The sequence below is a fragment of the Dromiciops gliroides genome, chromosome 4 (genome assembly GCF_019393635.1).
Source record: "Dromiciops gliroides isolate mDroGli1 chromosome 4, mDroGli1.pri, whole genome shotgun sequence".
In the NCBI taxonomy this organism is placed as follows: domain Eukaryota; kingdom Metazoa; phylum Chordata; class Mammalia; order Microbiotheria; family Microbiotheriidae; genus Dromiciops; species Dromiciops gliroides.
In genome coordinates, this window is record NC_057864.1 from 207698356 (window position 1) to 207720771 (window position 22416).

The following is a 22416-nucleotide window of genomic DNA, read 5'->3' on the forward strand; positions in this document are numbered from 1 at the left end:
AAATTGAATAGTAGGGATGATAGGGGTTAATCCTTTCTGTTTATACAATGATACCAAGCTATGTGAGGGCTTTATATTTTTGCTAATTTACTTTAATGGAGAGTAGTAAAGTAGCAAGTGGGGTATATGGTTGAGTGGTAGTATAATAAAAAGAGCTCTAGATTTTTCAGTTCAAAGACCTGGGGTTTAAATCCTGGTGACATATGAGTTATATGAATTTGGGCAAGTCATCTTGCCACTTTGGACTTGCCCCTCATCTATAAAATGGCAATAATGTTAGTTATTCATTAGAAACACTACCCACTCACAGGTTTTTTTGTTACAACACAAAGAAACAAATTAGGTAAAGCAAATATGATAAGTTAAAATAGTTTGTGAACCTGAGAGAATCATTTTAAAATCCACTATTATCAAGGTTTGCACTATTTATTTCAGGCGAAGCCAAACATTTATACATTATTCTTTCTTATATGTTATTCTTTGCCTTTGATTTATGGAATTTTTTTAATGCCCGCTTTATTTCCCTTCCCATTCATCTTGTTTCCACTTACATTTGCTCTTATTTGATGTCTGTTTACTTTTTTTTGTTTTGTTTTGTTTAAAGATTGAGGTCACCACCTTCTGTTTTTCCCCCTCTACTTGAACTCAGCTATTTCTCTCTTATTCAGGAAATAGAGAGCCAAAAGAACAAATGTGGGATTTGTCTTCCTTGCGGAATACTATGTCCAGCCAACCATCTGTAAATGCTATCTCTCTGCACTGACAGGAGGAGGAAAAGAAAATGGACCACAGTCCAAAAATCATAGCCCAAATTACGTCACTTTGGCAGCCTGATTGAAGTCAGATATTAACCTCTTTCAAACACCAATCAGAATAGGAAGTATTCAAAGTGGGCAGACATGAAAATATTTTGGAAAGGAAAGGACTTTGAAATCTCTAGGATCTAAAGAGACTAATGGATTAAAAGTATTTCAAGATTCCTTGCTCTGGCTTTCCTGACTGTAAGTTAATCTTTTTTTTCTCTTGTTTGTTTTATAAAATGCATATAATGCTTAACCTTTTGAGTAGTAGATACTACAAAGAGAATCAACTAAGTGAATGAATACTCTCATCCTTAGTCCACTCGTTGTAAGATCTTTGAATAGAAAATGTAAAAATAAATTGTTTAAGTGGTTTGAAATTTTTCATAATGTGAACAAAAATATTTGGAATTTTATATAATATATAGTATATGTAAGACACATATGTATATATATATATGCTGAATTTTTCAGTTTTCATCTTCCTATTTTAACATATGAAGACCAAGAGTAAGAAGAATATGGGAATAAGATAAAATTCCCTAATGAATAGCCTTAGAGGAATATGTTCAAATCACAGTAATACATGCTTGAGTTAATTTAACATTATTTCTGGTCTTTGTCTGTTTGTCCCTTCTATTTTACAAACAGAGATTTTGCAAACATCTAAACAAGTTGTTTCTTCTTCATGAGACTGAGGGAAGTTTGCTGAAGTCCATAGAGAGACTTTTTTCCAAGCAAAAAAAAAATTTTAGGAAATTGATAGATGATAGACACATGGAGCAATAGATGGATAGATAGGGAATTAAAGGATAGAGATATAGATAGATGACAGATGGAGAGACAGATAGATAAAAAATAGAAATTATACTATGCCTGGTGCTTATCATGCTACAAAAAATTTTTAAATAGACCATTGTTATTCCTCAAATATGAAGTATCTATTTAATCTAAAAGACACATTTTAATGTTTTTATCATAGAGTTTTTATTTGGAGTAGAAATTATTATCTCTTTGGCTGATAACTAATTTCTCACTGCTAGTATGATGTAGAGGATTATTGGGGTTCAGGTCAGGAATATCTACTGAAAGACAGAACAAAAATCTCTGAATGGAAGCTTATTAAAGTAGAAGCCTTCTTTTAAAAATAAAATGACCTGAATTCATTATTTTGGCATTCATGCAAATGTATTCTCCTGGTGAGTTCCCAGAGTAAATGTTGGGAACTTTGAACATATACTTGTAGAGGATAATTAGTTCTGTTGGACCCACAAGTTCTGCCTTATTCATTGCAACACTGAATTACAAAATAGTTGACAAAGCCCAGAGTATTTTGCTCTTACTAGACATTCAGAAGAGTATTGAGTAAATTCCACTTAAATTTCACTATTCTCTTTTCTTTAGTCAATAGCCATGGGTAATATATAAATGCTATATCCTCTGAGAATGTTTTTGGCAAATTTAGTATGTTACTATTTTGCAAAGGAGAGAGAGGGGCTAGTCAGTGAATACTGACTTATTTGGCAGTGAGAAAAAGGAATTTGTTCTCATTCTTTGTGTACCATCTCTAAATTTATCTCACATTATCTTCTATGGTAAAATGAACTTTTTAGAGGAAATGTCAAATTCATTAATTCTTTCAAGAACTGTTCAGTGAAATCCATCTATTTGAAATGCTAAAAGATGTCGTAGAAAAGTTGATGAATGAAACAACTTTATTTTAGAATAAATATAACTCAGATTTTTCTTTTGCATGAGCTTTCTGTACCCCTGCCACCACTAAACTTATGTCTTGCTAAATTTGTTTCCTCTTCTTTTTTTTTGTCACAAACAGGTCAAAAATGAGTAAAAGAGAGATAAGTATATGTCAGCAAACTCGGGCCCTTCTGTATAAGAATGTCCTTAAAAAATGGAGGATGAAAAGAGAAAGCTTATGGGTATGGTTAAAATTTTATGTCCTCACCTTTGGGATGGGAAGCTACACTTCCCCAGATAGTGTGAATTATTTTCTTCGTTCTTTACAGCTCTCCATCAACTCCATTTATAATAAGCAACCTAGACTATTTGATTTGGGGCTATGCCTTTGTTTATACATGCTGCAGAACAAGGCCATATTCATAATTTAAAATATCACAAAGAAAGAATACTTAATCACTGAAAAATAAATTATCCATTTTAATAAAGTAGGATAGACCTTCTCCCCATTTTGATGTGTATGTGTATAGGTAGAGCTGTGATTTTTTAGAGTATAAGGCACTTTCAACATGGAAATTCCTACACTAATGCATATGTAGCCACTCCCTCCATAGAGACTAATGAGATAATTCCCTAGAGGGAGTAAGGAGATACACTGATCATTAATTTATCTAATGCTTATGGGCCTAGCATTTGTCTAAAATTAGGTCCTTAAGGTTCTATCATCTATGCTCTATTACCTTTCTCTAAATGATTAATCTTTATGTATCTCATCAAACTATTCCATAATGTACAAGCTCTGAGCTTCAAGGCCTGCAACAACCACAAAGACTGTAATCATACTCAAATTTAATCTTTATTTAGAATCAATATTTTAGAATTGAGACAATGTAGATGTGTTCTTTGCTGCTCCTGCTCAGATTCATTATAATTAAGACAATTTCAAGAGCAATGACCTATTGCAAAAGGCTGAATAGCAGAGACTAAGGAAGAGTGGGGTTGGGGAGTTTTTTTTGTCTTTACATACATTTTGAAGACATAATACTGTCCTTTTCTAACATTCTGCAAATGAATGAGAAGGCAGTGCATACATAGAATCTTGAACTTGGAGTCAAGAAGATCTGAGTTCAAATTGGCCTCAGAAACTTGTTGTTGTTGTTGTTGTTGTTGTTGTTATTGTTTTGGTTTGGTTTTTGTGGGGCAATGGGGGTTAAGTGACTTGCCCAGGGTCACACAGCTAGTAAGTGTCAAGTGTCTAAGGCCGGATTTTAACTCAGGTACTCCTGAATCCAGGGCCAGTGCTTTACCCACTGTGCCACCTAGCTGCCCCCGACCTCAGAAATTTAACTATGTGACCATGCAAAAGAAATTTACTTAATCTGTCTCAGCTTCCTCTTCTGTAAGATGGAGATAATAGCACCTACCTCTCAGGGTTATTGTGAGGATCAAATGAGATAATAACTCTAAAGCACTTTGCACAAATGCTATGTAAATGTTAGCTTATTATTATTATTTCTAAAGCATTTTGAAAACATTAAAAACTTTATATAAATGTTTTCATCATCATCATTGTAAGGGGCTAAAATTCTAGCTGGTCTATCTAAAATATCTAATAAGTGGTCACCAATAAATTATAAGCTTTAGTAAGAGTTAGACTTTTAAGCATTTATTAAGGAGAATAAGAATTTGGTAAAGAGAGAGAGAAAGGCTTAGATTCATCTATCTATCAAAGGGAGAGCGCCTTTCCAGCTCTGCTCTCTGCCAGAGTCCACACGAAAGAGACCCAGAGCATCAGTCTCATCCCCTCTTCCTCCCACAAGCAAAGGTCACTTCCTGACACCAAAGAAAAGCCGCATGGCCTTGCCCTCAGAGGCCTTCTCTTCATGGTGGAGCTTTCCTGCAGTAAATCTCCAGCAGGTGGTGTCATTCCAATCGTTACATCATCATTATTATTATTATATGGAATCTACCTCTGAGGGTTGTTGTAAAGATTAATTGAGAGAAAATTTATAAAGTATTTGGGAAATTTAAAAATGTTACCTACTGATGGAGAGAATACCCACATCAGTAGCATTACAGATCCATTTATGTATTGCTGTATGCTGTAAATGACCACAAAATATAATTAAGTTAGCATGTTCCATTGATCTTGATACCTTGTTACTACTACTGAATTTATAATCCTAATCCAATCACTGTGACCAGCAACTGTAGATATTTGTGTATTTGTGTCCAGGTATATTGGCATGACTGCATATATATGTGTGTGTATGTATATGCATATATGCATATATATACACACATGCATATATACTTGTATATGTATATATTTATATATACATATGTGTTTAGATTTACATATATACCTGCATACACACATATACGTGTGTATGTGTGTATACATATAATGTATCTATATCTATTTCTATCTTTATTTCTTTATCTGTCATCTATATTTACTATAGTACTGTCTAGTTCCTGTATTATATCTCTAACTGCATCTGACCACAGAAAAGCTATAGCAAGAAAAAAATGGAGCAGCCCACTTATTTGTGGGTGATGGACAGAAATAATGAAATCACCAAATTTCTGCATTAGAGAACCCTTCAGAGGCCAATCCATGTCCAAACAAGAATCTGCTTCTACTACATATTGGATGTATGGTCATCTAGCCTTTTATGAAGGGGATTCTCTATGACTCAAGGCTTTCCATTTCTCTCTTTCAACCAGCTCCTCTGTCACTGCTATCCTTAAGTCCTAGTTTTGTCTTGGGAGCCCTGAAGAATAATTGATAAAATATCAGAGCTAGGACAAGAACTCAGAAGTCCTCTATTTAAATCATTATCCAAACAGGAAGTCCTCTAAAATTTTTAGCAAGTGGTTTGTAGAATGAGAGTTGTTAATCTTTTGCATGTGGTGGACCCCTTTGGCAGTCTGGTGAAGTTTATGGACACCAGCTCAAAAGAATGTTTTTAAATGCATAAAAACAACACATATAAAATTATAACTGGAGCCAATTATATTGAAATACAGTTATTAATTTTTTTATACGCAAATCCATTAATTCTTACAATCCCACAGATCCTTTGATGGTCTCTGGATCCCAGATTAAAAAACCTTTGTCCATAGAATCTTTCTACTTGAAGGCCCCCAGTGATGGCAAACTCACTGCTATAAATAAGCTTATTCTGCTCTTTTGTGTTGTTGAATCTTTTTTTTCAGCTATCTTCAACTCTGTGTGATCCCATTTGGAGTTTCCTTGGCAAGAGATACAACACTGGTTTACCATTTCCTTCTCAAGCTCATTTTACAGATGATGAAACTGAGGCAAACAGGGTCAAGTGACTTGCCCAGGGTCACACAGCTAGTAAGTGTCTGAGGCCAGAGTTGAACTCAGGAAGATGAGTCCTCCTGATTGTAGGCCTGACACTCTATCCACTGTGCAACCTAACTGCTCCATTCTCCTCTTAGACCACTCTAATTTTTAGAGAACTCTTTTACCACCTCACTGAGCCAAAATAGAAACCATTGATTCAAATCTTTGGGACTTTCACCCACTGTTCCTTCTGCTCTTTGGGGTCAAGTAGAATAAAATATAATTCCTCTTCCTCGAATTCTTGAAGCTACTTCTCATAGAGATAAAGGAAACTGGGTCCACAGCAGATGATGATTAGCAGCATGATGGAAGCACACTGAGCTCAGAGTCATGGGACTTACATTTGAATCTTAGCTCAGTCACCATAAATCACCTGTGTGACCTTAGACCAGTCATTTAACTTTTATGGGTCTCAGTTTCCTCATATACAAAATGGGGCAGTTGCATTACATAACTCTTAGGCCCCTTCAAGCTCTAGATCTCTGATCCAATTTAAGAATTTCAGAACTGGTATTAAAGAACTACAAATTCTCATTCTCTATGTCAAATAACTTCTGGAATATTGTGTCCGGTTCTAAAAACATTAAACTTCTCCGTGAAAGATAACGTCAATTGGGTATGCACAGGAAATAAAAAGGGAAAAACAAGTCAAAATGCTTGAAAAATAGTTATTTTTAAGATGAAGCAAAAGCATTTTTATGAACCACAAAATGCTGTGTAAATGTGAGATGTTATCTTTATTGCAGAAAAACATGTTTGTGTATTCTTAGGCGGGATTATATGTCCCTTGTCTAAGCCTTGAGTCACAGGATAATGCATTTACACTTGGAAGGGCCCTTAGAGCACATTTAGTCCAAACTCCTTATTTTAGAGGGAAGGAAACTGAGCTACAGAAGTATGAAGTTATCTGCCCAGTGTCACACAAAGTAGTAAAGTAGCAGAGCTAATAATATTTGAACCTAGGTTGTCTCCAAATCCAGTTTCTTTACACTACACAATACTGCCTGGACTTTGTTACTGTTCTGTATAATGTATGTGTCTGTCGATGTGTTTGTCTTGGAATATTCACCCCATGAAAACAGGAATTATTTCTTTTTTTAAATCTACTTTTGCCTAAGAATACTTGATTTGGAAGTAAGGGAACAGGGAGAATGAAACAGGTGCTTGATAATCATGGACCTCTTTGTGAATATGTTTAATGAATTCAACAAACATTCTAATTGATTTCACTTTTCTCTTTTGCCATATAGGAATGTCTCATCTCTTCATTTTTAGTTCTTCATTTGTACGTACTTTCATCGATTTTTGGTAATCCTCATTTTCCTGGACTGCCTTCTATGGACCTTGGACGCATAGATACATTTAATGATTCTGACTTTGTGGTTGTATATACACCCATCTCTAAAACAACCCAACAGATAATTGATAAAATAGCATCAACTCCTTTTATGAAAGGTGTGTTCTCTACCAGCACGAATGAGAGTAGTTGAAGTTATTATTTTACTTTTTACAAGAGACACAAATGCTTAATGTGGGGATCAATATAAAATGTATTATTTATATAATTTCATAGGTATTATATTATATGCAAAATCAGATTATACTTATACCCAACAAAATTCGTGTATATCTTACCCCAACTCCCAACCAATTAAGTACACTCCAATTTAGGGAGTTCAGTATTCCAAAAAATTATCTCTTCTGATTTTCTAAACAGATTCATGCAAAAGGAGACTAATAGATCTATAATTTTACATCTTTAAATTTAGTTTTGACATTCTTTCACAATCATGGGTATGAACTTAATAATAATACAACATTTACAATCTTTCCCTGAGACAGGCAAAAATCTAATTTGGAAAAGTGCTATATTTCTTTTTTTAAGGAAAAAATCATGCCAGAGGAAGATTTTAAAACATATTAATTGCACATATTAATTTACAAATGACAACGCACTTCAATAAAGGCTATAAGCATCCTTATCTCACTCTATATTGGGCTAACAAAAAAGAGAAAATAAAAACATGTCATAATCAATTGGTCAATCAGTACATTTTCTTCTCTCTTTGAACACTTTGATTTGTATTTAGTGTCATGTAGAAATGCAATGAGAATACAGAGTTTTTCTGATTTTGCAAACACCTGCTCCTACCTGACAGTACCGGGGGTTTGATTAATGTTTATTGACATTCCAAATTTCAGATCTACCATATTCTATCTATTTGAATGAATTTGTTATAACTGAGTCAAATGTTATAGAATTTTTATGTGCTCCCAACTGATTTGTAAGCCTGGCAGAGGGAGATATACCAACTATTGTTTCATATACTATTTTCATGATGATGAAAGGCCCTCTGCTCCTGCCTGCAAATTTGAGTTCCTTATTATAGTTTTCTTTCATAGTGGCAGACTTAGAGAGAGAAAGGTATTCAAAGAGTCACCTAACAATCATCTGCAAGGTTTCTTTTCCTTCTTTATGGCAGGAGTAAAAACATTTGGAACCCTAGATCAAGAAGCCTTAGATGTAATAATTGAACAAAACAGGACTGAAATTGTGGGGATCATCTTTCATGATACTTTCTCATATGAATTGAAGTTTCTTTGGGGATACAGAACTCCAATTCTTAAGGAACTCAAAGAAAACACAGGTAATTTTCCCATGCTTGAAAAAAAAAATGTAAGTCATGAAAGGTTGTAGATGGGTGATTGGAAGAAGGAGATATAAAATAGAGAGGACATAATATATATATATATATTCCATTTCTGAACACAAATGAGTTTTTATAAAAGAAAGAATAGCTTCTTCTTACTGGGTAACTCTCAACAAATAAGTTGTTAATCAAATGGTTGTTTATATGTGTGTGTGTGTGTGTGTGTGTGCGTATTTTTCCCCTCCCAGCTTCATTACTTCCTCTTCAAATGGAATATATTATGAATAGGGAATGAGTTTGTGGTTTCTCAGTATAGAGAATTCACTGTCAAGGAAATTCAATCAATGCAGTCCAACATCTTCTCTGCAACTTAGAGTCTTAGAGAGTTACTTAGAGCACTAATTAACTTGCTCAGATTCACACAAGCAAGATGTATCATAGGCAGGAATTGAAACCAGGTTTTCTTGGTTTTAAGGCAAGCTCTTTCCACTATACCATGCTGTCTCTCTGTGAGTCTATTTGTCTGTCTGTCTTTCTATCTCTGTCTTTCAATTTCTCACACACATAGACACTGTCAACAGGCATTCTCTTAAATTAACAGTCCTTAATAACAAATACATATATATGGATGGTCTGTAATCTGTATTACAGATTTGATTCCATTCTCTACCCTCCAACTTCACCTGCATAAATCCACCCTGCCCCCCCACCCCAAACTCCCCTGCTTCTTTTTAGAGTGTTATCATCCTTTCATTCACCCAAGTTCACAATCTTGGTGTAACATGACTCTTTACTTTCTCATGTGCCACACAATCAATTAGCAAGTCTAGTTGATTCTGCCTCTAACATATCTCTTGTAAATACCCACTTTTTTCATTCACATAGCTACAACCACCATCCTTCCAGCTCATCTTGTCTTGCAGAGGCGACTGCAATAGCTCCCTAATTGTTTTCCATCTCTCAAGTCTCTCTACACTCCTATCCATTGTCCACAATTGTCTAACTGATTTTCCTAAAGTGCAGATTTGATCGTGATATTCAGTCACTCAAAAAACCTCCAATGACCCTCTGTATTGTTTCTAAAATCAAATGTTATTTTATCTTTTTATTATCTTTTTAAAAATTCTATTTTGTATAACATTTACAGTGTGTATTAATTATTAATACTGTAGAACATACATGCATATAATTTATAATCAATGATACATATTCTGGAGGTGCATGCTTGAATATTTTACTTCTATGGTAGTGTGAGCAAAAATATTGGAGACTACAGCTTTGAAAATGATTAATTTCTTCTTTTGTGTTATGCCTGTGTGAGAGTTGGAATAACATCCCCTTCTGAGAGGAACATTTTGTGAGGACATAACCATGTGGCCTTGGCTTAAGGAAGTGATGTTTGCTCGTGGGTACTGTTGATCAAAGCTATCAGCCAATTAGCTTGCAGCTGTGTGTGTGTGGACAGCCGTGTTTCCTGTTTCATGAGAGGCTTCTGGGAGGAGGAAGGGGAGAGCAAGCTCTCTTTTTGCCCGGGACCTCAGTTGGAGTGGAGCTGAGATGCTGGCTCCCTGAGATAGATAGATGAAGGAATCTTGGCCTCTTTCTCTCTCCTCACCAAATTCTTATGCTCCTTAATAAATACTTAAAAGTCTAAACTTTTGCTAAAGCTTATAATTTATGTCAACCACTCATTAGATTTTAGATAGTCTAACTAGAATTTTAGCCCCATACAGATAGCAACTGTACACCTGAAATGGTTTTGCTAAATGTAGTGTAAACTTCTGTTCAAAGGCAAAGCTTTCTCCTCTGGTTTTAACGATGGATTCTGAGTTTTTAGCCCATTAATGGAGCCAATTTTATGTCTGCTATTTTTTTCAGTCTCTTAGATTCATAATCTTAGCATCGTCCTCAATTCCTTGCTTACTCTCACCCCACATTTATTTTATCAAAATAAATTCCTTGTCAAAGCAACTATGTAAATATAATCTTTACACAATTTAGGACCTATATTTTAAAAATTCAGAGTCATACATGGGAATTATGTGATATTTAATTATCAGTATAATCATCATTAGGGGCAGGTAGGTGGCATGATGGATAGAGTGCTGGGCCTGCAATCAGGAAGTTTCATCTTCCTAAATTCAAATCTGGCCTCAGACACCTACTAGCTATGTGACCCTGGGCAAGTCATTTAACCCTGCTTGCCTTAGTTTCTTCATCTGTAAATTAAACTAGAAAAGGAAATTACAAACCATTACAGTATCTTTGCCAAGAAAGTCCCAAATGGGGTCATGAAAAATGATGTCTCAAATGACTCTGACTGAACAAAAATAAGCCTTATTATCTATTGCTATGAAGCTTAATCTAATGTTTTCATAAGGGGTTGCTCATAGGAGACTCACCATTGTCACACAATACTTGGAAACCAGGGAGAAGCAGTCATGTTGGGAAAAAAAAGTCCTGTCTGGAGGCTATACATGGATAAATGTGTTTTAGAAGCAGAGGGGCTTTGAAAAATGTTTCTGAAGAAACCTAGAAGGGGAAAATGGTAGTGAATAGTTGATAATCCATGCTGGTCTTTGCCTTGCTGGGAAATTTCTCAAGAGGTATTGACAAAGCAGAACTATGACAGGTCAGGGAAGTTTCATGCTTTTCATCATTCAGTTCCTGCCTCAGGCCTTGATGTACTTATGCCCTGCCAGCCCTTGAATACCTTTTTTTCTGCAATAGGAAAAGTTGTGGAAGAGTCCGGGGAACCCAGATAGTCTGTGGTGAGTTGAAATTACAACTCAGATATGGAAGCACAGAACCTTCCATTATCATTGAAGAGAAATGGGCTCTGTTACATGAAGGGCATATTCTGCAAACCTCTACTCTCCTTAAGTCTTTCATATTGTCCATATTTTATCTTTCCTCCTTTTCCCAGCTAAACTAGAAAAACTACATTTTCTATATTTGTTGCCTCCATTTTCTTTCTTCTCATTAACTCTTTCACTCTTGTCAATCTGGTTTTTGGCCTTGTCAGCCAACTGAAACTTCTTTCTCTACAGTCAGTTGATGATACTTAATTGGCAAATATGATGACTTTTTTTCTCAGTGCTCATCCCTCTTCACCTAGATGTTGTATTTAACATTGTTGAACACCTTCTTGTGTTTACATTCTCCTCTCTGGCTTTTCATGACACTACTTTTTCCTGGTTTTCCACCTATCTAATATCTCCTCAGTTTCCTTTGTTGGCTCATTATCCATATCATACCCTAGCTTGGATGTTCCACAAGGTTAGTCCTAGACTTTATTCTACTCTCTCTATATATGCACTCTCTTGAGGACCTCATCTACTCCTACATGTTTAATTATCATCTCTACACAAGTGACATATATATGTATATATGCATATATTCAGGAATGTATAGTTATATACAGCAGTATATATATATGTGTAGTATTATGTATACATATACATGTATGTATATACACATGTGTGAATATATATATAAAAAATTCCTCTCTAGGTGGAAAGAAATGGTGTATTTGAAGTCCAGATGGCAAGAAAATAAGAACATAACACAATAATTTTTACTCATCCCCACAGATCCAATGCTAATGACTTCTGTTTTTAATTGCATTGCATGTATCCTCTCTCATGGTAGTTTCTGCTTTTCTTCTCAATTAAAGCTCATTGCTATGAATATTATGATGGCTTCAGATGTTCACTTGAAAAATATTGGAGAAATGGTTTTGTTGCATTTCAAGCTGCCTTGAATGCTGCCATTATAGAAGTAAGTGCATAATTGAAAGATTCTAAGGATTAAGGCAAATTAATATGTGATGTGCATTGTGATATTGACAAAAGATGATACTTTATGTTTTAATAGTGTAGCATGCTTGTGAATGTAGATTAGAAATTAAAAGCAATTATTCACAACATTTTGCTTATTTCTTCCTGTCTGTTCCTATATTTAAGATGAGGGTTTTGTATATTACTGTTATACTTTAGATCACAACAAACCATTCGGTGATGGATAAAATGATGGCAGTTACTGGAATAAAAATGAAGACACTACCTTTCATTTATAAAGGGGAAATTTTGAATGAGTTCATTATTTTCTTCTACATAATTTCATTCACTCCATTGATATGTTCTGCGTCACTCAATGTTACAAGAGAGAGGAAAAAAGCCAAGGAATGGATGAAAATGATGGGTCTTCAAGATTCAGCATTCTGGTAAATTGAGTAATTATTTTCCTTCCTCGTAGAAAACAAAGAAATAAATGAACAGGGATAAGCAGCCAGTTAGAGAACCATAGTTACCTGAATTGAAAAATGAATGAAATGAACTGAAGGGTTTTCAGTTGTCATAGGACTGAGCAAAAACCATGATTTTAAACAACTAAGCAACCCTTACTTGCACTATCATCTCCAGTTGTCACAATGTTCATCACTACAAGTTTTTACAGAATGTGACAAAACTAAAAGATGCCCAAAAGAATGGATAAAAATAAACAAAATTATGGAAAGCAAGGGTTATGAATATAGGTTAAGGAAATGGTATTGTTTAGCCTGAGAGATAATTATTAAATATAATATATATTTGTGATGTGATGGTAAAGCAATTAGATTGGTTTTTAATTTGTTGTTGTTGTTGTTGTTGTTGTTGTTGTTGTTTTTGGTGGAGAAATGAGGGTTAAGTGACTTGCCCAGGGTCACTCAGCTAGTAAGTGTCAAGTATTGGAGGCCAAATTTGAACTCAGGTCCTCCTGAATCCAGGGCCAGTGCTTTATCCACTGCACCACCTAGCTGTCCCTGAGATTGGTTTTTAACAAACATAACAAAAATTATGAAATCAAAATGGTCATCCTGGGAATTTAAACATTAAAGAGATTCAGTGGTGTAGCCTTTGCTCAAAGCATTTTTGAATTGGCTTTTTTGAAATGACTTCAGAAATTATGCAATATTTTTTTAACATCTTCAGTGAACCCAGTTTTCCTAAAGGGAGATTTTGAAATAGTTAAGTCTTTTAGAAGTAAATCTTGTGAAAAAGATGAGTAATTAGTCAATAACCATTGATTAAGTGCCTACTATGAGTCCTGTGTTAAGAACTGGGGATGTTAAGAACAATAAAAGTCCCTGCTCTCAAAGAGCTCAATAATAGGGGAGACAACTTGCAAACAACTATGTACAGGATAAACTGGAAATAATCAACAGAGGGAAAGTAATAAAATTATGGGAGCTCAGGAAATGTTTCCTGTAGAAGGTGAGATTTTAGATGGGATTTAAAGGAAGTTGGGGAAGCCAAGAAGCAGAGATGAGAGAGAGCATTCCAGGCATGGGAGATAATCTGAGAAATGTGTGTATTTTGGAGTTGGAATGTCTTATGAGAGGAACAGTAAGGAAGCCACTGTCACTGGAACTTTTCAGGAGGGGCTCAAGTTCAGGAGAGGTAGGGAGGGTGGGGGGTGGGGAGGGCATGGATCCCCATATCTGATTGCTTACCATATAAGGGAGGGAGGAGAGGAGGGAGGGAAGGAGGGATAAAAATTGGAATTCAATTCGAGAAATAAAAATGTTTATTACATTTTTTAAAAATGTAAGAAGAAGGTGGCGCAGTGGATAGAGCACCGGCCCTGGAGTCAGGAGTACCTGAGTTCAAATCCGGCCTCAGACACTTAACACTTACTAGCTGTGTGACCCTGGGCAAGTCACTTAACCCCAATTGCCTCACTAAAAAAAAAAAAAAGTAAGAAGAATATCAAGATGGGGGAGGGCAGGTGATGAAGGGCTTTGAATGCCAAAAAAGAGGATTTTATATTTGAACCTGAAGATGATACAAAGCCATATTTATTGAGTAAGGTGGGGATGGGGGTAGGAATGACATATCGTTAAATAAGAAATGTTAAATTATGGCAGCAATTTTTTGTAGTTTGTTAATAAGTGAAATGTTTTAAATAATGAAAGAATCACAGAATTGGGTACAACAACCTACCAAGATAAGGACTTTGATCGACCAAACTCCAATCAGTTTTGTATCCAAAAGGGTATATAAATTCTGACTTGTTGGTTTAACAAATCCACTTAAGTTGCTTTATAATTAAAGTCATATGTGAAGGGTTTTACTGAGCAGGATGCAGATATCTTTTAAAATGTACACAAGCAATTGGATAAAAAGAATAGATTAATATGGAAGGAGATGAAATTTTAGTTGTTCATAAGGAAACATTTCTACTCTTGAAGATGAAATGTGTTTTCCATACACTGATGCTGAGCTCTCTTCCTGCCTCTTCCTTCAAGTGCATATACAATATTGGAATAATGTTCTGTTTTCTCCCTAGGCTTTCCTGGGGTATGCTGTATTCTGGCTTAATTTTTATTATGGCCACCTGTATGGCCCTTACTGTAAGAGGTTTCCAACTTGTAATCACCACTGGCTACTTTGTGACATTCACTCTGTTCTTTCTCTATGGTCTCTCCTCGGTGAGTTGGTGATCTTAATATCATATCTCTACTCGGGCCCTAAAGATATGGAATAAAATGTGTGCCACTGCAGCCATTCTGTTCGTTTTCTATATTCATGTGAGACATTATTCACGGGGGCTGGGGAGTGAGGGTGGAGGTCGTAAGGGTGGTGAGAACTTGATAAGTATAAGTTTACAAAACCAAAATCCTTATTTCATTGTGATTTTTAAGGCTTCCCAAAGAAGTGGTTAACAGGGGTTCTTCTCCCACTCCAGATAGCTTTGACTTTCTTGCTGAGTGTTTTGATAAAGAAACCTGTCCTTACTGGCACAATTGCACTCCTCCTTACTGTTTTTTGGGGGAGTTTGGGATTTGCTTCATTGCACAGACAACTTCCTGAATCTTTGGAATGGATTTTGTGTCTCCTGAATCCCTTTGCCTTTACTCATGGAATGATCCAGGTAAGTCAGTACGTTAATTTAATCTATTTATTATATTTGTAGTAGGGGGTGATAAAACATCTTTCCTTTTAAGAATTTTATACATGATAATTCTTATTCTCAAAATTCTATACTAGTTACCATGATAGGTGTTTTTTTATGTAACCTAAGTGTTTTTTAGCCTTTATAACTCAAAAAAACAGAGAAAAACTGCAGAGATTCTTTATAAATAATATATTGTGTAACTGTGGTACAGTGGATAGAGCACTGGTCTTGAAAGCAGGAATGCTCATTTTCATGAGTTCAAATCTGACTTCAGATATGTACTAGCTGTATGACCCTGGGCAAGTCACTTAACCCTATTTGCCCCAGTTTCCTCATCTGCACAATGATCTGGAGAAGGAAATGGAAAACCACTCCAGTATATATACCAAGAAAACCTAAAATGCAGTCACAAAGGGCAAGCCATGACTGAAGTGATGTAACAACAACAAAATCTTTATAGTAATAAATATGGTTATGGTATGGTAAATCATAATTAGTTTTATTTTTCTTAAAGTATTTGATGTTACACAAGATTTCACTAGTCAATTAAACCTCTCTTCAAAGTTTCTGTTTTCTCCATCTTATTTCATATGTGAGACAATTTTTTTTTAGCAAATAGCAATGTCATCAATCCTAGTAATGATTAAGAGTTAATAGAATTAGGGGCAGCTAGATGGCGCAGTGGATGGAGCACCGGCCTTGGAGTCAGGAGTACCTGGGTTCAGGTCCGGCCTCAGACGCTTGACACTTACTGGCTGTGTGACCCTGGGCAAGTCACTTAACCCCAATTGCCTCACTTAAAAAAAAAAAAAAGAGTTAATAGAATTAGACTTTGAAGGGACTTTAGACACCATTGAGGCCAAGCTCTTTTTTTTAATAGATGAGAAAAGTGGGAGGTTAATATAACTAGTAAATGACTGAGATAGTTTTGATCTCAGGTCTTCCTTACTCCACATTCAATGCTCTACCCATTGTACTATGCCAACTCCAATATTTATATGGCATTTGATGACAGGCATTTTAAGTGCAAGCTGCAATTCCTATCAAGATTTATTCCTTTTTTAACTGTTCCCCCCAAAACAACCCCACACACCTTTTTTTTTTCTTCCGTGTTTATGTATTGTGCTTTCAGATCATGTGGTTGGATTATGACATGAAAGGTGTTACTTTCCATGATCCCACAGGGAGATCACATGTGTTAATAGCAACAATTTTTATGCTGGTTTTTGACACTATCCTGTATTTGACACTGACGATGTATTTCGACAAAATATTACCAAGTAAGTAATGGTGCTTCTATAAATTATTTAAAACTTTAAAAAAAATACTTTTTGCCCAGTTATTATGGAATATTCCTAACTTTGACAGAAGTGAGTAACAAATACTATCTGCCACAGGTTTAGCAATTTCTTTGCTCCTGCCTCTTAGATATGAAAGCCAATCAGATCTGAATTCTTAAGCAAATTTTCCCTCTTTATGGAGTCACCTTTTCTTTTCACTTATGGGATGCTTGTTTTTATTTTTAAAGAATACTTTGGGGGCAGCTAGGTGGCACAGTGGATAGAGCACCGGCCCTGGATTCAAGAAGACCTGAGTTCAAATCTGGCCTCAGACACTTATTTATCACTTACTAGCTGTGTGACCATGGGCAAGTCACTTAACCCCAATTGCCTCACCAAAAAAAAAAAAAAAAGAAGAATACTTTGAAACTGTTACTTAATCATGCTGGTGAAGTATTTTTGTTTAAAATAATGGAAGCATCAAGTTTCTGAAATATTCTGATTTTATAGTTGGCAGTAACATTTGCCAAGTGCCTCACAATCACTAGCTACTTCATCTGACTCACTACTATGCCAACATCCCAACTCACTCCCAACCAACATCAAGAATCCCTACTTTAGAGCAAGAAAGAACCTCATTTATTTGATCTTCCTGCTGCTGGAAGCATAATTATGTTCCTCTGACCCCCTAAGTATAAAGATTCCTATAAGCTCTGTCGTGGGTCTTCATCTTTCCCTATTCTTTGTCTTTTAGTGATCCCAGATGCCCCTATAGATTAAAATAAAACTCCTAAATTGGAGTATACTCTGTCCTCATCCCTACCTTTCAGGAGCTTTCCCTTCCTGCCCCCCTCCTTTGATACTCAGTTCAGGGGAAAACTATTCCATGAAGCTCTATGTAGATGACGCCTAGACCTAACATTCTTATCTCCCCATATCTAACTATCCATCGGATACTTCCACTAGGATACCCCTAATATCTCAAACACAATCTATCCTAAATTGGACTCATAATCTTTCCCCCTGAACCAACTCTTCTACACTTCTTTATTTCTGTTATTGGGAGCACAATTCAATACTCACCGATACTGAAACATCATAACAATCTTTGACCCTTCCCTCTTCCTTTACCTCTCCTTTCTGCATCCCATTTGTTACCAAGTCCTGTTTATATCTCTAAGACATTTCTCATATCTATTCCCTTATTCCCATTCACACTGTCACTTCACTAGATCCTGCCCTCATCATTTCTTACCTCAATCATTATATTATCTTCCTAAATGACATTTTCCCCTTTCCAATCTAACCAGATTGCTTCTGTCCTAAGAGAACCCTTAATGATTCCTATGAGCAAGAGATTTTGCACAGACTTTGAATTCATATCTGCTCTAATGAACTCTGGTCTATTCTTTAAATAAGGAAAAGGGAGAGAAAGGTTGCTGATCATGTCTGCTGGCTAACATATAGGCTAGTATGAAAGGATGGTTCCTCCCATAAGCGTTCATCCTTCTAAGAGCCTCAGGCAATCAGGTCATTTTTGGGACAGCCCCAGTCACTGGGAAGCACTAGACAGTTGTCATTATTATTATTATTATTTTAAGAGGCAACTGGGGTTAAGTGACTTGCCCAGAGTCACACAACTAGTAAGTGTTAAGTGTCTGAGCCTGGATTTGAACTCAGGTCCTCCTGAATCCAGGGCCGGTGCTCTATCTACTGTGCCACCTAGCTGCCCCAGTTGTCATTATTATTTTAATTGTGTTAAAATGTTATATCTTTCCTTTAGGGTTTTAGGAGTAACCCAAAGGTTTTGTAGTAATTCTACTGCTATTCATTTGAGTCCCTTTCTGGTGCATTCTACCTAACATCATGTGACCACTTAGTATTTCCCTAATATCATCAGACTAGATGATTTCTCCTTAATATTACTCACCAGTGATTACTGACCCAATCTGGTTAATCTGGTGACATGTCAATATCATCAATAAGGAAATGACATCAATTTTGTTTTACAAAAGGATATTTACTGAGATGGTATAGTAAGAGCAGAAAAATAAATACATCTCCCTGAACTAGTGGGAGATTGAGCTCAGAATGAGCATTTCATCCCATCAAGTTTACTTCTGGGTGAGGCATATCTATTGGATGAATCACTCCTTTGTTTGTAGGATATGACATCTTGGCCATTGAACTGATTTGCTGCTGGACTAGGTCACAAAGTCATCTTTCAAGGGCTTCTACTGCTTATTGGACTCAGTTGCTGGCAAGCTCTGGTTGGATTCTAGTTTGTGGACTTCCTTTCTAGTTTGTAGCTCTTCCAACTTTTCAAAGTTCACATGGTCTTAGCCTTACCAATAGGTCAATACTCATTCACCTAAAAATAGGAAAAATAGATGAAAAGAGGCACCATGTTCCACAAATCCAAACAGATAGGGAGAACAGGTTATTGGTGCTACCTCTCCTTCCTGTCCCCCAACTTTCTAGACTTTCCATAGCTCTTGCCTCAATCACCACAGAAGAGAAAGAAAAAGGCTGGATTTCTACCTAGTAACATTTTGTATGTACATACACATTCTGGCTCAGCATTTGTTAAACTAGAAGGGCTTTAAGTATACCTCAAAGGACCAAGGTGTGTCAAGTGATAATTTTTTTTAATCCATAAGGCAAAGAAAATAGAGCTAGTAGGGTAGAATTTTTTTGTAAAGTAAAATCATATTTGCTTATAATTATTTGTATTTAAAGTACATTTACACAGATAGGATAAATTATAGTGAAATTAGTTTTTTAAATTTAAATAATAAAAAATTGTCATATGATACAATTGATGTGCCTACTCCTTTTACTGTTGAGGTTTTTCTTCACTATACAATAAGCAGACAAGAAAAAGGCCCAGAATATCTATACACTCTGAAATAAAGCAGGGTCCTCCATCACATGTTATTATTCACTTCCATAGGCATCCTCACCAGTCCCTGATGTGGGTTGACAGGTATCAGAGCCTGTTTTATGTGCTTTGAGAACCGGGGCCCAATTGGCCAGTTCTCTCTGACATTGCATGGTAGGACTTGTTCTCTGCTTACATCACTTTCAGGAATTCATTTCCTCAACTACAACAAGACATTAGAATAGGATTTTGGGGGATGATATTGACTTTTCCTTTACTATGTTAGTACTTCTCTGGATGTCTGTTCTCTTCTATATGTGTACCCTCTCTATCTGTGCATATAGCAACTTCCCACTCTGTTATTCCTCTCCATATGCATGTAAATCCTCCATAAAATAGCTTCCCATCACACTGGAGGCTTTCCTCTAGGTCTTTTGCAATTCTTTGAGAATATCTATAGGATCTCTGTTCAATCATGTCTAACTCATGTGATCTCATTTGGGGTTTTCTTGGCAAAGCAATTAGAGTGGTTTTCCATTTCTTTCTCCCTATATATATACTTGTAAGATCATATTTACTAGTAATTTATATTTAAATATATATTTATATTTAAAATACATTTGCACAAAAAGGAGAAATTTTAGTAAGAGAAATTATAATATAATGGGAGAAATTCTAGTAAAAATAATTTAAAATTTTTTAAGTTTTAAAAATTATTGTATCATTTGAATGCAATTGAAGTGTCTGGTCCTAGTGTTCAGGTTTTTCTTCACTATGCAGCAAGTGGGCACTAAGATTTTAAATAGTAAGCTCTTTAATGCCTCTTATCTGTTTTCCCTTACTCTCACTTCATGTCAAGCCTTTGTTTCTGAACAGATATTTACTGGATGATGATGACTCACCTCCATATCTCAGTGACTTGTTTTTATTCCATGTCTGGTATGCAAGTCATTTCTTGAGATGTATTACATGTATTCACACATACAAGAAGACATCTCCTTGTTATCCTTGGAATTCCCTGAAATATTAATTCCTTTTGGAGATCTGTAGTATTTCATAGTTCATAATCATATAATAGATTTAAAAGACTATTCATTTCACAAATACAATCTAGTCTTGTTAATTTTGGGTCCATCTGTCATGACTGCTCAATAAATATGTATTGTTGGAATAAGTCAGTGAGCCGTTTATCCAACTACATGTTATTATTGGGAAAATGGCATTCTTTATCCTTTCCCCCACCCTTTGTCATTTGTTAGTACAAACTCTTTTGAGTAATTTTGGATCTCAGTAATAAGGTCTCGGTAGTATTCTGAAGCTTGATGAAATCAAAAGGACCTGCAGTAAATGTGTCAGCTGGTGTCTTTATTAGAGGAAAAGGTAAAGGGGATGAAGTGTGTTTCTTTACTCTCTGAATTTTCTGAGACAGTGTATTTCCAGAAAACCTGGAAGATGGCCTTTGGTATGGGAAAGGAGAGAAAGGCTTTAAAGAATCAGAAGGGATTCCTGATCTGTTTTAGAAGTTTTGAGGGTGTAAGACTACTATACAGAGAGGGAAAAGAAGGACCACTGTATACTCATCTATAAGAAATATATTTGAATCTCTTTGGGAAGGCAAAGGGATGAATGCTTTGATAAGGAAAAAAGCTTCATTATATTTTAAATATATATATGTATATGAAGTCTTGCAAATCTAATCAAAATAACATTAAAATGAAAGAGATAGGGAGGAAGGCATCTGCCTATATATATATATATATAATACACAAATATATAATATGTGACATACAGTATGTTTTATGTAGCTACATTACATCATATATTATATATTGCATATTATGGCATGTTTTTCTATATTGTATCACATGTTAAATTTGTATTCTACATATTTTAGGTATTGTACATTACATAAAGCATATTTAGCTAATGTCATATGACTCAATAATAAAATCCTCTTGTTAAATTAGATGAATATGGATACCGGTATTCTCCCCTGTTTTTTCTAAAGTCCCGACGTCAACACCACAAAGTTCTAGAGAATGAGACCAGCCCTGAATATTATTCTGACTCTTTTGAACCAGTATCTCCAGAATTCCATGGGAAAGAAGCTATCAGGTAATATATTATATGGGTATATAAAAAGATTCATGGAAATTTAGTGGAACTTAGCAATTACAAAGGCTTAGGCAAAGACTTAGGCAAAGGTTAAATTTGATCATAGTTTGTTACTATTCTATTTTTCCCTTTCCCTGATGACTCCAACCCTGTTCTTGAACATCATCATGACCTCCATTATCTCCACACCTCACATCTTTCCTAGGCTACCCCCTTGGGCTCACTATACCCTCCTCTCTTTCCTATCTGGATCACTTAATGAACCAGCTCAACTCTACACTATCCCCTTACTTGAAGTCGTTGCCCCTTGTTCTATTTTCAATCATACCTCGTCAAATCCCAACCTTGGATTATCCCCACAATATACCTCCTTCATTTATATTTATGCATTTTTGAATGGATGTGGAGAAAATCATGACACCATGCTGACTCAGTGCAACATCATCTTAAGTCATCCTTCACTAGAGAAAGGTAATCTTTTTACACCTTCTTAATTGATTTTCTATCTTACTCACACTAGCAACTATTGCAAACCTTTTGGTTTGGAAATTTCATCCCTCCTCTAAATTTCCATGGTACTCCCTCTCCTTACCCTCAACTCAGCCTCTGAATACATTGAGGCCTTTCACTGAGATCTCCTTCTTCCTCTCACTTCTCACATCATTCAGATATCTTCCCT

The 22416-nt window shown here is 35.6% G+C and overlaps 1 protein-coding gene across 3 annotated transcripts in view; it reads left to right on the plus strand.

Moving 5' to 3' along the window:
* Nucleotides 1-740: 740 nt before the first annotated feature.
* LOC122726418 (ATP-binding cassette sub-family A member 9-like) overlaps nt 741-22416 on the plus strand; it is a 126184-nt gene continuing 104508 nt past the window's right edge. The window contains exons 1-10 of one of the 3 annotated variants that reach the window (XM_043964109.1): nt 741-1001; nt 2635-2737; nt 7122-7326; nt 8355-8519; nt 12199-12302; nt 12521-12747; nt 14853-14994; nt 15252-15437; nt 16594-16741; nt 21590-21737. In XM_043964109.1, coding sequence (XP_043820044.1) covers nt 2642-2737; nt 7122-7326; nt 8355-8519; nt 12199-12302; nt 12521-12747; nt 14853-14994; nt 15252-15437; nt 16594-16741; nt 21590-21737 — 1421 coding nt within the window. In that variant the 5' untranslated portion in view covers nt 741-1001; nt 2635-2641. Of the gene's footprint in view, nt 1002-2634; nt 2738-5843; nt 5863-7121; nt 7327-8354; nt 8520-12198; nt 12303-12520; nt 12748-14852; nt 14995-15251; nt 15438-16593; nt 16742-21589; nt 21738-22416 lie in introns of those variants that run through there. The other 2 variants (XM_043964110.1, XM_043964111.1) reach the window with 2 other exon arrangements.